Below are 17,289 nucleotides of genomic sequence, written 5' to 3'. Positions count from 1 at the left end.
TCGATCTGGGCTTGGAATCTTAACAACGTCTGCTGACGGCTTTGCAGAGCTCTCAACTATACAATAAAAGTAACATTACAATATACATTAACGAATTAGCACTAATTTAAAATATTGTACGGTAAAATAAATTTCATATTTAATATTGCAATATTTTAATAATGATTTTTAAATTTTTAATTGCCAATTTTTTTATCTTTGTAATTTTACTCAGTCTTTCAATTCAGCATATGCTGCAACAGACTGTTTTGTATGTGAGCTTATTTTTTACAATAAAATATACCCAAATATAAAATTAAACAAATTATTTGTTAATAAAATTATATAAAAAATGTATACTGAAGTGTCAATTAAATAAGAAATTCATGTTAAAATATTCAATTTCATGGAGAACTACAAATAAAAACAAAAAGAAATTACGATACATCTATAGAAATAAATAATAAAGTGATAGCAACAAAAAATAAAATAACCAAATTTAATTCAGACTATATATACAGTACCTCCTCCTGTTGTTGTAGCATTTTCTTGAGGAGATCGTGCTGCTGTTTCAGGCTGGCTAACTCCTCCATTTGCTCACTCACATTAGGATTACCCTACAGAAGAAATAATTAATTATTAAAACTTAATTTTTCAACTGATCATTACTGATATAATTACTCAATGCATGTATAAAATAGACTAATGATAAGTAATAGCTGGAAAAGCCAAGAATAAGTAGCAAAATGGGGGTGGGGGAGGGTGGGGAAAAGAATATATACACTTGTGGGATTCATATCACTGACAGGCAAAGTATTCCATGCTTGCAATAAAGGAAGTATACAAATTAGCAATCATGCTAAACTATAAGAAAAAATAAGTTCCTGTTTACACTACAAATATCAAATTTGTAATTCAATGCTAAGAAGTCTGTCGTTTATTGTAAAAGGTACCGAAGAAATTTCTTACAGTGTAAGTAGAGTTGGACTCAAGAATGAAATAAACAGTGGTATGTTTATTTTGGGGTGGGGTTGTTAAGATTGAACCTAGAGCCACCGGACTGGAAGTAGTGCACCCAACCATCAAACCACAACTTCCTAATTAATAAAAAATGACAGGATATAGCATAGGAAATGTTTGCCAGCATGTAGACTATACACATAGTGGCTTGGAACTTGCATAAGTATACTAGTGACAAATATCATAAAGATAAACAGGGAATTATTCAATCAAGATTAACAATAGAAGATCTATGGGTAAAAAATAAAAGTTATAAATTACAATATAATAGAAAGAATGTAAACGGAAGACATTCAACATCTAAAAATTAAGTAAATTATTCAGATATCTATTTTATTATAAATATATTACGATAAATATATTAGTCGGGACTTTTTTTATACCTTGTTTCGCGAACTTATTTTTGTATAAGATCGTCAAATGAGGGCAGATAAAAAAAAAAAAATTTTTTTATTATTTAGCAAATGCTTCTGCCAAAAACATCCAGAGGGAGAAACTTTTAAAAAATGTTATTGTTGAATGTAAACAGTGTAGTGTTATGGGATGGTTAAATGCTTTAACTTATATAACTAGGAAGAAATACACATCTTATTTTGGAAAATTTCAAGGCAACAGCTGGCATAATAAAAATAAAGAAAAACTTTTTTTTTCCCCTGCAATTTTCATTTTTCGTGGCGAATTGGCCAAAAATAAAATGTTATTTTTATTCAAAATCATTATTATTGGCAGGTGGTGGGTTCACTAAACAAGGTATAAAAAAAGTCTTTGCTTAATCTACATGTATTGCTAACTTCAGGAAACACAAAAAACCTAAATTTCAATGATATTCAATAACAGATCTTCCTTTGCTAGCATTCAAGCCTAACACCTTTACCTCAACACAAATGGTGGAGCCTAGTCCAGACTATCAAATTTTACGGTTGTATGCCCATATATAGTCATGATGTGCCTATATATGGTCATGATGTGATGTCATCATGACCATATTTAGTCTGGATAGGGCTTAAGTATCTTTAAAGCTCCATTCACACTGTCACGTTTCCTGTGACAAATACCCATACATGGGCATGATGATGTCATGTCACACCCATATATGGCAAATCACTGGTACTGTCAGAGAACCATGTTATTGAACATACATTCATTTAGTATAATGGACATCATGCAAAAAAAATAATTATTATAATTTTTAATGTTAAAATATAAATAATAAAATGGCAAGCTGGCATCCAGGGGTGCTATTTTACTTCAAATACTTGCTTCAATTTTAATCATCCACATAAAATAGAAAACAAAACAAAACAAAAAAGTTTTAATCTCACAACAATTATTCTATTCTGTAAAACACAAATTTTATAATTTGTAAATTCCACTCCTTTATCTAACATCATGTAGTGACATTAAGAAGATCTATATTTTTGTTACTGTTTGAATGGAAGGCTAAATAATTGAAGGATTTTAATAAGTCAAGTACTCAGTTCACAAATATTTTTCTTTTGGTAACAAAAATAACCAGTAAGTATATGAAGAAGAGTTAGCAAGTAAGATATATTGTTAGTATATTGATTAAATGCCATATTAAATGAAAAAGCAGCAGTAGTTAAGAAATGTATGCTTCCTCAGAAGAACAGTTATCTAATATTGTTATATTTATGATCATGTTCTTATTGGGAATTTGAGTTTCTATTTCCCTTTTAAATCAAAAGTGAATGTTATTGATTGATTGAATCTTGCATGTTATGCAAGCTTAGAGGAGGTGAAAATTTAGTAACATTTTAATTTTGTTAATCAAATTCTAATCAAATCATGTGTGTAGCCATAGGCTTAATGTTATTATTTATTACAGTAATAATAATTACAGTATTCATTTTATCATTTAGGTACAGAAAAAATCTTAATTATAATATGAACGTGATGCTTCATGAAGTATAAAGTCTCACCAGTAAAGTCTTACCACAAGGCTTATGGAAGGGAGATATTTTTTTAGTTTTTCTATCCTACTTTTGCTGGTTATGTAGCAAGAGAATAAGAGGTATGCATCTAAAAGGCGGGAACACAGTGTGGCGCAGTTGTAGGCTAACACTATTTCATGGAGAGCACGAGACTCGGCAGTGTAACCGATCGTATTTAATGACAATTCGCCCAAACTGCCACCAACAGTCAAAAGATGTTGTCAGTGTCATCGAAGCACTAACAGAGGATTCAGATAGATTCATCATCCTACATTGTGTATCCAAACTACACCACAAAAATCAAGTGCAAATTAAAATTAAAATGATGTTAGAACCAGAGTTAAAAGATGAGATATTAAAAATTAAAAAAACACTGCAAGGAAATGACTGGGGATTTTAAGCTAATCAAATTCAATATAACTTTTTAATGGAATGAATGTTTAAAATGAAAACAATAAAAATAATTGTTAGAGCCTGGCTCCAGGGGAAAAAATTGTTGATATGTTGCACTGATTTTTCTCAGACACAAAAAGGGTGTTTGATGACAAACTCAGGGAATCTTAATGAGATATTGATTTTTAATATAAAAACTGAAGGAAAAGTGAAAAAAGGGCGGCACTCAATTTTTTCTCCGTTTTTAAATATTCAAAAATCTGTATCTCATATACCGTATTCAAGTTGTCAAACACACTTTTGTGTCTTGGAAATATCAGTTCTACAACATATCAACATTTGTTTTCCCTCCAGAGGGTGGCTTAAACACCACAGAAGTATTATGTCGGTGAAAAATATATATTAAGAGCTAAGTAAATAGTAATAAAATTATGTTAATAATGCTACCAACCAAAACTTTTAGGGTAATCAACAATAACTTAACATTTATTAATATAAGAGAAGAAAACAAATTTCACTATAAAAGATAGTAAAGGCAATACTTCCTCAAAAATCGAAACTAATTTTCATCCAAACCAGATTTTCAATGCAGATAAAAATGTAAATAAATGGAAGCATGCATGACGACGCTATTGGCTACACTTGTGCAGTATTCTCAGATAACGGAAACATATGTGAAAATGCCACCCCTGGATTGAGCCACTGTCTGCCACACTCTACCTCATCGTAAATGCCGGTATCCTCGGCTTCGCTCTCCGTCTGCGATCCAGCATCCCTCATTCCCCAACCACTGACACGGTTCGGCTGCGATTCTCCCTTCTTTACACACAACTTTCCCATCTCGTTCTTCTCGGAAGACACATCTTCGTAACTTTTCAACATATCACTAAATTGTCTGTGCAACTCCAGAGTGTCCATACTCAAGTATGAGTCGGAAAATTGGCCGCCTGCATCCGAGGCACCCGACACGCTCCCGTGGGAACTTCGACTGAAGTCAGAGCGGGCAGACAAGTTCTGCTCGGACTCGGAATCAAATTCTATATCGGAAGACGCTTTCCCCAGAGTACTTTCTATGCGTGGTCTTGTACGAGCGGTAAATGTACCCTCCTTTTGCAACAACAATCAGAGCATAGCAGACACATCAAAAAGAAAAAAAAAGTATGTGCAAAAAATGTGGACATAAATGCACAAAAAAAGGAAAGCTTGTCTTTAGCTTTTGAATTTTTATTATTGATAAAATTTGTAATTGATTAATTGATGAATAAATGGATTTATTTGTTGATTTGATTAGCAGCATGTTTTTGCTATGATACATTTCACACACATTTATTTATTTATAATTATTATATTTTCTACGTACAACAAAAACATTAAAATTACTGACAATAATATAAACTATAAACCAATAGACAAAGGATTACTATTTTTAAGCTAATATACAAAGAGTACAAGTATATAATTCATTCATTAATTCAATTATTTAATCATACAATCATTAATTCATTATTCCTTATACTGTTATAAATTCCGTACATTCTGTTGTACATTTACATAAATATATTAAGAAAAGAGAGTACCCACAAAACACCAATATTCTTTAAAAAAACAAAAGTCAATGTAAAAAATTGTATAAATTATAAATATAATTTTGGAATGTTAATGCTTACCGTTGTAGCTTCTGATATATCCGACTGACCGTCGATATTCAGTGACATGCTCTCGGCAGCTGAAGTGGCAAATGATTCGCCAGAGTTATTGCTGCTTCTGCCTCCTTTCAACGTTGCATCCTCCGCAAGCATTCTCTGCAGGAGGTCCATGTAACCCTTCTCCTGGTCTCCCAAATGGTCCTGCAGACGTTTCAGCTTGTCAATGTTTTCGTCCCTTCCGGAACCGTCGCTAACCCTCTGTAGGTTCGTCATCATGGACGTCGCTTGTCTCATGTAATCCTAAAATGCAAATTAAAACATTTTTGATGTACAATTTGATGGTAATATAGGATGTAAGGTCCAATCCAGACCACCAAATTTTACAAATACATGCGACATGCCTGAATATGGTCATGGTGACATCACATTATGACCATGTATAGACAAATAATGACTATATATGGGCATACAACAGGTCTATTTTTGAGTGGGAGGATAAATAGGCAATAAATATGTTTACTTACCCTAATTTGCATAAGTCTTCCCACAATCTGATTTCTGTCTGGTTGCTGAAATAGAAGTTAAATCCATTTAAAAACAAAAAACACATTTCAAGACCTATTCAGAATGATGTTAGCATATTTCTGGTTTCTGGTAAAAGGTTGGAGATGATTTACTTAATAGAAAATTGGTAAATCAATTTTGGCATCTCAAATATCAAATTAAATCCCTTTACACTCTGCGTTTTAATTCATTGCACATCAAACACCAACTATGTTTGTAAGCATCTCCTTTGCATATAATTAGATATCATCACACATCATACACCCACTCATATTGTATTTGAATATGCAAATGGTGTGCTTACCAGCTCATTATTAACATGGCCGTCTTCACCAGCAGACTTCAAGCTATCATGCCGAGCGCCGAGTGAGTTAGAGCTTTCCTCAGGCAGGACTGCTTCAGCTTGCCTTGCACTTGACTGCTGCCTAACATTGTTAATGGCAGTTGCTTCAAGCCTCTGGTTCCCTGACAACTGAAAATCAATTAATTATGCTTTATAAATAATTGCTTGTACATAGTCTAATATGTTTGGTCAAAAACACACATTTTTTTCTTAATTATATACAGTACTTTACTGATTGATTATCTTTCAATTCAAAAATATTACATGCAATAAATTTAATTTTAATCTGCAATATAAAAATTGAATTGGATTGTACAAAGTCTAACAAAAGACATTTATATTTTAAAATAAACAATGATAATGACTTGCATGGTAATAAAATTTGTCTTTAATGAACCTTTCCGCTAAGCCCTCCCCTTGGATATTGTTGCTAAGGTCCCACTAAGACCCCTGTTCTAATTGGTCAGTTAAGTTTGATTGATTTACCTCATCCATATCCTCAAGGAACAATTGCTGACGCAAACTCTCTAGAGCAGCTCGCTCTTTCGTTGAGGTTGTGTAGCGTGTCCTCGGAAACGTGGCCGGAGTGTGACGTCTAGTATCATTATCGCTGTTCGATGGAGACATTAACCCAGGTTGTTGCCCAGACTTCGGCTTCTCTTTGTTCTTCGACTTCTTGGGTTTGTCAAATGGACCATCAGCAAACATGGAACTTGGTTTCCACTACAAAAAGTATAATAAAGTCATATTTTACAAAAAAGAAAAAAAAAAATTTGTGCTGCAACTTAATAGCTTTTTTTCTTGAGCAATCAATAATTATTTTATGAGGATTTTAGAGGCATACCATGCAGCCAGCTATATTTTTAAATAAATATTAAATATTTCTATTTTAATTTAAAGAAATTTAATTTAATACCTTAAATGGTTTACCATCTAGCCAGTATATCTATATAATATTAAATATTTCTATTTTTAATAAAGGAAATTAATATCTTGAATAATACGATCCCAGAGCCAACATTTATATAAAATACAAAATAATATATAATACAAAATATAATGTGATTACCTGATTTAAACGAAAGTTAACATCCATTGCAGTACGAGTACGATTTGATCTCGGTCCGCCTTGCAACCTAGGCTCTGAAGTTTGTCCCCGCTGCATCGGGATACCTCCAGTAGCCATTGCACAACTTCAAGCTATAATAAATAATTAATAATTAGATAAACACAAAATTAGACAAAATTTTCTCAATGCATTTAAAAAAATCACAAGCACATTTGTGCCCCAAGTGTTTAAATACCCTAGGCTAGGAAGAGTTTAAGCCACTCTAGGCCAAGATATAATTGATGCCATCGCGTAGCCTACCAGAACGCTTGAAGAGTGAGGAGACATCGCGTCTAGGCTTAGCTAGGCTGTACACGCAGTGCATGCATATGATAGGCCAACATGCGTAATTCCGGAAAAAATTTTATTTGATTAAATTTAGCATAACTCTAAATATTCAACCAATTTTTGTCATCTAAACAGTAGATTACTCATCATATCAATGTGTTCTTTCCTTTGAATTTTATGTGAAACTAGGGTATATATAGTTGTCAATTAAAAATAAAGGATATAATTTTTTGTGTGCTCCTAGGCCTAGCTAGGCCTACTAAAAATAGTGGACATGATATACAGTAATATAGGCCCTAGAAAAATTAAGGCTCAGGCCTATGTTAAAATCTACTCTCTCTGTATTATTATTATTACTTTGCTAAATCAATTCATCATCTAGGACTAGGCCTAAATGTAATCCAATGGGTAAGGCTAAATAAAAACTCAATTTATTTTTGCAACACACAGTTTATTCACTTTTGAAATTAGGTAATTTTACACATTAATTATAGGCCTAAGTAAGCACATTCTATTTAACAACAGCTCTACATTTTCTTGAATATATATTATGCAATAAACGGGCATTTGGCAAATATAATTAACCGTACTTTCTTGGAACCTAGGCCTAGTGTACAAAAAAAAAAACTACAATACAATACAAAATGTCTGGGGGTCAGCAGTTGCAAGTTCTCTCTTCCTGTCGTCGCGGGGAAGGACACGATAGCTTCACTATACCATGACAACCAAATAGAAGGAAATACGATAACTACGGGGATATGTATGGTTTTGTCACATAAAAATAAAAACTTACGCATTCATTAAATACACACTAACCTTTTAGAGATATAAAATTGTAAAATATCTACGTTTTTTTACACTTGATACAGAAAACGTGAAAATCAATATTTTTGAGAAGCCAAACGACGACGGCCATCTTCTGTAAAGTAGCGCAAGTGCAAAACCTACATGGCGGATGTATATTGTTTGGAAAATAAAACTATAAACGTAAATCATAAGTTAATACAAGTTCACTCCTAATGGTCAAACAGTGTACGCATATTCTACTCAAAATCTAAAATACGTATTGTGTTTAATCAATTAACATAAGAGTACATAATTATTTACTTTATTTCTGAACTATATTTCCAACGCGGAGAATGTGCATGTGCAAGTAAGTATGGCGCGGAATATAATGTCAATGCTGATTGGTTAGTTTATTTGACCCTGGGAAATCGTCATAGTTGAAAGGTCGTGTGTACATGATCACTTCCTTCAAATTTTGTTGGCCTAGCCTATGCAAACACCAGGAGAAAGTGCCCTTTGGTGTCTTAGATTTGCTGTTATCATTATACGGTAGATTACTTTATACAGTCAAATAGTTAAACAAGTATTTAAGGTAGATAATATAATAAATTAAATATTATTATTGATCGATTGAAAACATTTAGTTTGACATGAGGATGAGTGCCCAGTCAGTGTGTTTGTTATTCTGACTGAGTTACGGTAGTCACTGCGCGAAGGTTGTTCGAGTCGGGGAAGAACAGGAGGAAAGGAGAGGAGGCCAGGCCTAGCATTCTTCCAGTGATTTTTGTTTATCTTCAGTAACTACTATGTAGTTGATGAAATATGAACATGTCAATAATATCATCATTAATTATTAGATTAATCCTTTATAACTTGCATACAAATCTATTAATTTTTTTTTTTTTTTTTAGGTTTTCAGTGATGGCAGGGAATTACTACTTTGTCATCGTAGGACATCAAGACAACCCAGTGTTCGAGTTGGAATTTAGCTCCCAAGCAAAAGGAGGTGAAATTAAGGTATAATAAGAAGAGTTATCTACTCAGACTAGGCCTATATATCTACTGAGACGACCTTCGGCACATTCTCGCTAATTAATTTAAAGTCATATTTAGCTCTCTGCCTCCCACTATGTTGAAGACGCATTTCCACTATCACATATTATTTTTATTATAAGATAAATAATATCTCATACATTACATAAATGTTTTTTTTTATATTTTTGAAAAACTAGGAGGATAATTAGAGACCAGGGCTTAGCAGAACTCTTCATTACTTTACATCTATTGTATTTTGTTGTATTTAATTTAAAATTTGATAATACAGTAATTTATTAAAATTAATATTTATTCAATTGAATGTTATATTATTTCTGTATTTCAATTTTCACTTGTAGAAAGATGACCACAGACATCTGAACCAGTTCATCGCTCACGCTGCTCTTGATCTTGTTGATGAGCAAATGTGGAATACAAATAACATGTAATGCCAATTAGTTTTACAGTCTGTTTTATATTAAAAGTTGTGGGTCAGCTCAGGCTCATAAACTTGAGGTCAGGGTTCAAACTCATGCTTCCATTGATCTTGTTGATGAGCAAATGTGGAATACAAATAACTTGTAATGCCAATTAGTTTTACAGTTTGTTTAATATTGAAAGATGTGGCTCAGCTCAGGCTAACAATCTTGAGGTCAGGGTTCAAGCTCCTTGCTGCAAATTCTGCTTGTGTTTTTGGCCAGTGTACCCAGGGTGGAGTATAAATGGGTACATTAGCGTTTTACTACTCTGTTTCTATTATATAAAATATTTCAATGCCTAAAACGCAATAGATCCCCCACTTGGGCTTTGCCACCTGACTTCACTGGTGACATTAGGCGGCCTCCAGACCATCCCCTGACCTCACTAGTGTCCTTGGGCGGCCTCCAGACCATCCTCTGACCTCACTAGTGACCTTGGGCGGCCTCCAGACCATTGTGACTTGGAAGCTGCATGCCCCAGGGCCCAATGTCAATCTTGGCAGCCTTGTTTTAAAATACTGGTTTTTTTCAGTATTTCCTGCCCTTTGTAGTAAGTAAAATAAAACTAATGTTTTTTTTATATATATATATTTTCAGGTATTTAAAGATTGTGGATAAATTCAACGAGTGGTTTGTTTCAGCATTTGTTACAGCTGGAGGTAATTATTTTTCATAATTTCAAATTGCCCAGTTTCCCTTAGTGTGATTGGTTGTCAGGTTGTGTGTGTGTGTGTGTGTGTGACCTCAATTAGGTCGTTGTACACATGCTAACAGAATATGGATTTTAAACTAATAATTTGTCCCTTGTATGTTTCACTTCAGGTATTAGATTTCTGATGCTACATGATGTGAAAAATGAAGATGGCATTAAAAATTTCTTTTCTGAAGTGTATGAGATATTTATAAAGGTAGGACACAAGATAGAAAAAATCTGGACCCCATTGGAAATAATGGACGCTTCCTCTAAGTCCCACCCCTTGGATATTGTTGCTAAGCTCCCATAAAACAATAAGATAAATGTATGTAAACATGTGTGTGTGTGTGTGTGACATGCATATTCCTAGCCTTTTTCTGATTGGTCAGTTGTTAAATTTGATTGACACTACAGAAAGGTCCATTTTGATGAAAAGTTTCATTTGCTTGTTACATAAAATATAAATGTAATGTATATGAAACCACATTAATATAATGTAATAATTGGGTTTTTTTTAATTTCTCTTTCAGTATTCGATGAATCCATTTCACGACCCCAGTTCGCCAATCAAATCGTCAGCTTTCGAGAAAAAATCTCAGTATTTGGCCAAAAAATTCTTAACTAGCTGACAATCAGCGATCAATATCTAGCCCACCGAGAAATATAACCAACTTTAAATTTATTAATTTGTTGATGTATTTGTTTGTCATTATGTTATCCCCAAAGTCTATTATTATCTGAATTATGATAATAAATCTGTATTGTATTTGTATATTATATATAAATAGTAAATTCACCTTTAAATTTTGTTGTGTTTGTGTCTCTGTGTTTACTTTTGTCAAGTTTGAAAGAGAAGTAACTACAGATAATGATTGTGTTGTAAACTGTACAGTATTTTCATTTGTGCCCAAAGTTTGCTAAAACAATTAAGTATATTACTGCATGGATGTGGGCTGGGGGAGGGGGTGTGGATGCAAATTAAGTGAGTTAAAATAAATACTTAAAATGACAATTAAGTTTTCATTGAAATATAGGGATTTAATTCTGCATTCTCAATTTTAACACCCCCAAGCTCTGCATTCTCAATTTTAACCCCCAAGCTCTGCATTCTCAATTTTAACACACCCAAGCTCTGCATTCTCAATTTTAACACACCCAAGCTCTGCATTCTCAATTTTAACACCCCCAAGCTCTGCATTCTCAATTTTAACACCCCAAGCTCTGCATTCTCAATTTTAACACCCCCAAGCTCTGCATTCTCAATTTTAACACCCCCAAGCTCTGCATTCTCAATTTTAACACCCCCAAGCTCTGCATTCTCAATTTTAACACCCCCAAGCTCTGCATTCTCAATTTTTGCACTGTGGCACACACCCACAGGGACAACAGAGAGTAGTGAAAGAAAGTATTTTGTATTCAAAAGAATTGCAGTATTTTGTTCTATGATTTTCAATGTTTTGTCAAAAAATCAAATACCTGATCGTACCAATAATTATATGAAAAGTGGTGTATTTAAAGAGTCTTAGGTTGAGGGAGGTGGGGGAGATGCTGAAGATAAAGGTGGATTAATGATTAATTGAGAAGAATTTAGCTCTAAAACACTGTAAGGTGATACGAGGTGATTTTTATCTGCTTGAGTCTAGCATGACTTTATTCCTTCAAACTTTTTCAGTGGGGGAATAAAGGCACAACTATTTTTCAGCATTCGGTTGCACCCCATCGATCTTCGTCAGATATGTACTAAGTTAAGCGGATAAATAATTATAGAATCTAGATTAAAAGTGATGTTATTATTCTTCTGAAAAATCAGTAAGCATATTTTAACTGGGTTTGTAATTTCTTTGATTCAAGTTTAACTTATGTGCAATAAAAAATTAATTTGTTTTTACTTTGTATTATTTACAATTTTGCAATTAATAGATTAGAAAGGTGATTAGGGTAGATGTCGATTATTCGGTGATGGTCGCACTGGCAACTAAGTGAAATTTGTAATTCGCGATATGACTTTAATATAATAGCATTGCTTTATCGATTTTGATCAATAGAGATTACAAAGTTATTGTATTATTTTGAAACAACCATGTATAATGTAAACGACCTGTGCATTATAATCTTTAAAATCTGGAGACAGATTATTATATTGAAATGTGATTTCGTTTTTATTCTAATATAAACAATGATTTACTTCTGTTACATCACGGACCTTCGCGGTTTATGAGGGGGTGGGGTTGTGATGGCATTTGAAACGTAACAACACCAATGTGACGTCAAATTTTACATAACATGAAGTGTAAATAATGATAATACGTCTAAAACCCGAAACAGGTATTGAAACGCAATATAAAAGTAAATAATTTGGTCAGTTTCTAAGAATATGGTTTATTTTATTTTGGATAATCCAAATTTTTATCGAAAAATAACAAAGATCATTTAATAGAAAACTATACAATAATTATTTATTTCCGATTCAGATGAATTTATTCACGAAATTTTCTAAGATTGTTTTTTAATGTTGTGACGCTTCTCTCGCTTTCTTTTGTTATCTTCTTTTCTTTGCATGCAGTGTTGGCCTACGTCGGCACTTTTAGACATTGTATTTTTATAGCACTAACAGTCGTGTCGTCACGACGCCAGGTGGCGCTCTCTGTTGTCAACACACATTTATTCCGCATCAATTAAAATTTACAAAGAAAAACAACATCTTAATAATTACGTTAATAACTGGGATCAATGGTTTCTCAGTGGAAAAAATGGCGCCCGGTTGAACTTTTTTTGCAACAGCAACGGAGTAGTATCACGCGGTATCGTGACGTAACACTGTAGTACTCTTTACTTTACATTATTATGGTTTAGTTTTAGTGATATGTGGATCGATTTTTTGTGTCAGTATGATTGGTAATTATATTATTAGTAGTGTATTGATTTTGAAATAATAAAAAGATGTAATTACGTAATGTATTGAATGCGTTTTAATTATTGATATTTTGAAATTATTACCTGCTAAAATATACCCAACATAGATTTAGATACATAATAATATACATCGATAAATCGATCATAAGACACTTTTGCTTCATTTACTGTTTTTTTAAATTTGTTTTTATTCTATTAAAATTCACTTTAACATCGTATATAAATTACTGTACAGTACACTATTAGAAGCCGGAGAGATGTTGCTGAATCAGCAATAATTATTGGATAGTTCTTTGTTGCCAATTTTTCGGAGAAGGTTAACTATCGACAATCTTTCACTATATCAGACGTACCTCATCAAATATTGAGAATATGGTAGCATTACCATCATTAAACCGTGGAGGAAAGTATTCCTGTGCTAACAAAGATATTCGGAATCCAAAGAGATTTTTGTTTGCTGCCCTCTAGTGGTAAATGTTTTATTAACTTTATATTATATATAAATAGTTTAAAGTATGGCACTATATTGCAGATTTTTATCCATCAAGAATGTACCAACATCTGACCTTTGTAAGTTGGTTAGCTTAAAAACAAATATCTCATATATGCTCCGTGCCAATATCCACGAGTTCATGTCATTTATGTTTTCTGCAATAAACCTCTGATATAGGCATACCCGTTAATATAACAAGTACAATTAGCCAGAACCACCTGTCGGGTAGAGCTTTCCCTTCCCCGTCTGGGAAATATAAGCAATTCACAGCAGGGGAAGGAAAAAATCTTATGTTTCAAAGAATATGAGATTTTAAATAGATTAAAATAAGCCGTTCAAATCTCTTAAAATGTGAGAGCTTTCGGCGATGACATGATCCGTCATTGCGCTGGATTCCTCTGAGTTTTAGGCAGCCCTATCCCCATCCACTTCCGCTCCCATGGGACCCGGCGTAGGACAAAAAAACAGTGTTCAAGCGCGAACGCCATATACGTCGTACGCGCGCATCGTTGCCATGCGACGTTAAGCATGGATTGCATAACAGGGAGTCAACAAAGTACGTACTGTATGATCAAAATAGAAGTGTAAAAGATGAATAAAACTAATGAAAGCGATTTTCTTTCAACTCTCCATCTTCAAGACCTAGATTCAGATTTAGGCAGCGTGACAGATGACGTAAGCTCAGTAACGAAGATGTTGGGACAGGCAACATCAAATGCAATGAACCTTCATTTGTATGTACAACAGATAATGAAAAACCATCCCGTAGCCATAACAACTGGTGGTAAAATAGTAAAGCATGAAAATTCGAGACTTACTAAACAAACAATTGATAAAAATTATAGGTCTATTGTCGATGAAAGTGATTTCAATCCGATATTCATGTCGACAAAGAAGCGCGGAAAACCAGACAACAAACAGAAAGTGGAAAGATATGAAGGAATTCAAGAATTGGCAGAGGGAAGTTCTTTGTCGGAACGTGATTACGAATTACCTGAATTAAGAACTAGTTTATCGAAGTTTGAACACGATTTAGACCAATTCCGAGCGAAGAAGGAATCGTATAGGAGTCGACTTCAACGCAATGCCGTGATTCGAGGTAGAATTTGGCGCGCTTTAGTCAAGCAGAGAACGAATGTCCAATACAACCACCACGCCGCCGATAATGATTCACTGCATAAGAGTCTAATATTTCGGCCGCTAATTAAATTGCGTGATTATATCTATCCAACTCTGGATCCGGAGCTCCTTATTGGGGAGGTTGCATTTCAACTGGAACGTCACATTCTAGCTCGCATATTCCAGGAACGACCAATTTTATATTTCTATAATCTTAGAAACATTGGAAACTTGTTACGAATCTTACCGAAATTCAAAGAAGACAAAGCCATACAATGTCGTTTTCTCAACACCATTGAGTTTCTGAAAGGATATGGATGGAATGCCACCCGCCACCCTTACGTCCTTGATGACGTAATACACATTTATGGGACTTTCCCTGATAAGGAGACGGCGTTAAGTTACACATTAAAACAAGGTACTGTATTTTTTGTATAGGCCTATTTGAAACTTTGACTCAACTTAGACGAACGTTATTTTTTCCCATTCAATGTTTTGTGTATATCCTAAATCTCGTGAATGCATTTCGAAATTTTATTGTACTGTAATTCACACTTAAAAAATATTTGCATTGCGTAACGTTTTCCTGAACGCAAGTTAATTTGTTTCATCAGAAGTTGATAACTAGGACATTTTGATGTTAAATGAGCAAATCAGTGACTTTTTTATATAGTTTTATTGACTGTTTTTGTTTTGGTCACAGGCATTGTTACCATTAGTCCAAATTTACATGCAAAGTAATGGACCTTTCTGCTAAGCCCCGCCTTTATAGCGTAAATGTACGTAAACATGTACGTGCGTTTGTGGGGCAACAATTTTATTTGTTGGACGCACGTACTCCTGGCACTATTCTGATTGGTCAGTTGTTAAGTTTGACACCCAGAAAGGTTTATGTTCCATTTTTTTTAAAATGTATTTTAGTAACATCAAAGATAATAAATAGCAGATAGAGCAGCTTCCCAGTATAGTGGAACATCCGTTCCAAGGGCATTGTGGGTACACGGAGAGCAATTTTACCCCATCCGCATGGCGGCGCTATATTGTAATAATAAAGGCACCGCTGTTTCGTTTGTTTCCTGTAGTTTCCCCACTTAGTAAAATATTCAAATTTTACCCCATTCGCGGGAGGGCGGATGTTCCATCAATTTTAATGCAAATACGCGGAACAACTCATTCTTCTGCTATTTAAGTTCTTTGGTAACATCAACTCCCTTTTTTTCTCTAAAACAGGTTGGACGAGAACGAAGGACATCCGGGATGTTGTTCTAAAAACTGTTTCTAAACCATTGATTGGCGACATTCTCGTCGTCTTGGACTGTTTTGAGAAGTTTTTGGATGAGAATGGAATATTCCGATGGTAACTGAGAAATTATGAAAGAATAATGTAAAGCATAAAATGTGAATTAAATCTATCAAGAAAATTTTAAATGTTTATATGTTTAAATTTGATGACATTTACGTCAAATAAATTGTTGTCGAAACGATTGCTTACCAGTAACTCAACTTATTATGTGGACAGTTGAAGAAACATTATCATGATCAGACTTCAAATATACAGTTTAATTGTATTTGTAAAAGAAGTTGAACAACCAATAATAATAATAATAGTCTGATACCAATATGCTATTGTTTACATAGACATGGGCTAATCTTAATTAGTACTAAAAGAGTGCTTTTTACTAATTATACTTTTAAGAAAAATCACGTGAATGAAAATATCATAGTAATGTACCGGTATGTAAAATGTACTTTAGCGGACGTTTTTAAAAACAACGAAATATTATCAAGTTCATTCATAATCAGATACTGTAAATACATAAGCAAGTACCTTTCCTTCCATAGGTGGGAATTTTAGACAAACACAGACTAGTCTTTATTAAGAGATCTTAAATTTAGCGGCTTATTCTGTAGGTTTACAGTAACAGTAGTTTCCTTTTGCTATATTTTTGTTGTCCTTGATTGAAGTTCCTCAATAACAAATAAGCTACCACATAACATGAAAAATAAAGTGACCTCAGCCTGTGGCAACACAATTCATTATATTAGTTTGATTCACCGCAATCTACAGTATCTAAATATTCTGCACATCATCTCAGGATAGATTAATGGTATGGACATACTACCACTGCCAGCTTAGAAGGTTTCAAGTTGTATTACTACCGATTCCTTAGATGCATGGCCATAATGTGCACAGCCCAAATTACTTGTCGGAGTGCAGTTGTTGTATTGTATATATCCACTGCATAGAAGAATAAGATTCTACAAAGTATGCTAGCCCTAGGTTACAAAATAATAGTGTAACCTAGGGCTGTAGTAGCACAGAATTAAATATCATTCAAGTCCATTGGAAATTGCACCGAGACAAAAGCGTCGGGACTGGCCTACTTCTTTGTTGCATGAGTTGATCTTTTTGTTATACATCCATGGTTGAATACCATGATAGAAAGTACAAGCAAGTTTCTGATTATTTTGTTATT

At 33.7% G+C, this 17,289-nt stretch overlaps 2 protein-coding genes across 3 annotated transcripts; one reads left to right on the top strand and one right to left on the bottom strand.

Moving 5' to 3' along the window:
- LOC117110431 (pericentriolar material 1 protein-like) lies at positions 1–8,267 on the bottom strand (the record flags this gene model as incomplete). Its single annotated transcript, XM_033253134.1, is given in 9 exon segments — positions 1–56; positions 504–596; positions 4,065–4,451; positions 5,012–5,290; positions 5,515–5,559; positions 5,859–6,026; positions 6,384–6,620; positions 6,967–7,090; positions 8,110–8,267. Coding segments are annotated over 8 exon segments (1,382 nt in total), but the record flags the coding sequence as incomplete, so codon positions are not given.
- Positions 8,268–8,499: 232 nt separating this feature from the next.
- LOC117110432 (trafficking protein particle complex subunit 2-like) lies at positions 8,500–11,091 on the top strand. 2 transcript variants are annotated; one of them, XM_033253135.1, is made up of 6 exons: positions 8,500–8,628; positions 8,991–9,096; positions 9,474–9,559; positions 10,191–10,252; positions 10,416–10,501; positions 10,818–11,091. In XM_033253135.1, exons 1-6 carry the CDS (start codon positions 8,570–8,572, stop codon positions 10,914–10,916), a joined length of 498 nt encoding a protein of 165 aa, XP_033109026.1. In that variant the 5' UTR covers positions 8,500–8,569; the 3' UTR covers positions 10,917–11,091. The 2 variants fall into 2 exon arrangements, with proteins under 2 accessions (XP_033109026.1, XP_033109027.1); XM_033253136.1 differs by having other exon boundaries at positions 8,534–8,671.
- Positions 11,092–17,289: the final 6,198 nt, after the last annotated feature.

Source organism: Anneissia japonica, unplaced genomic scaffold (genome assembly GCF_011630105.1).
Source record: "Anneissia japonica isolate Jap-2015-1 unplaced genomic scaffold, ASM1163010v1 scaffold287936_len456577_cov159, whole genome shotgun sequence".
Classification (NCBI taxonomy): Eukaryota; Metazoa; Echinodermata; class Crinoidea; order Comatulida; family Comatulidae; genus Anneissia; species Anneissia japonica.
Note: the sequence above shows the minus strand (reverse complement) of the source record. Positions and strands in the feature narration are given on the sequence as shown.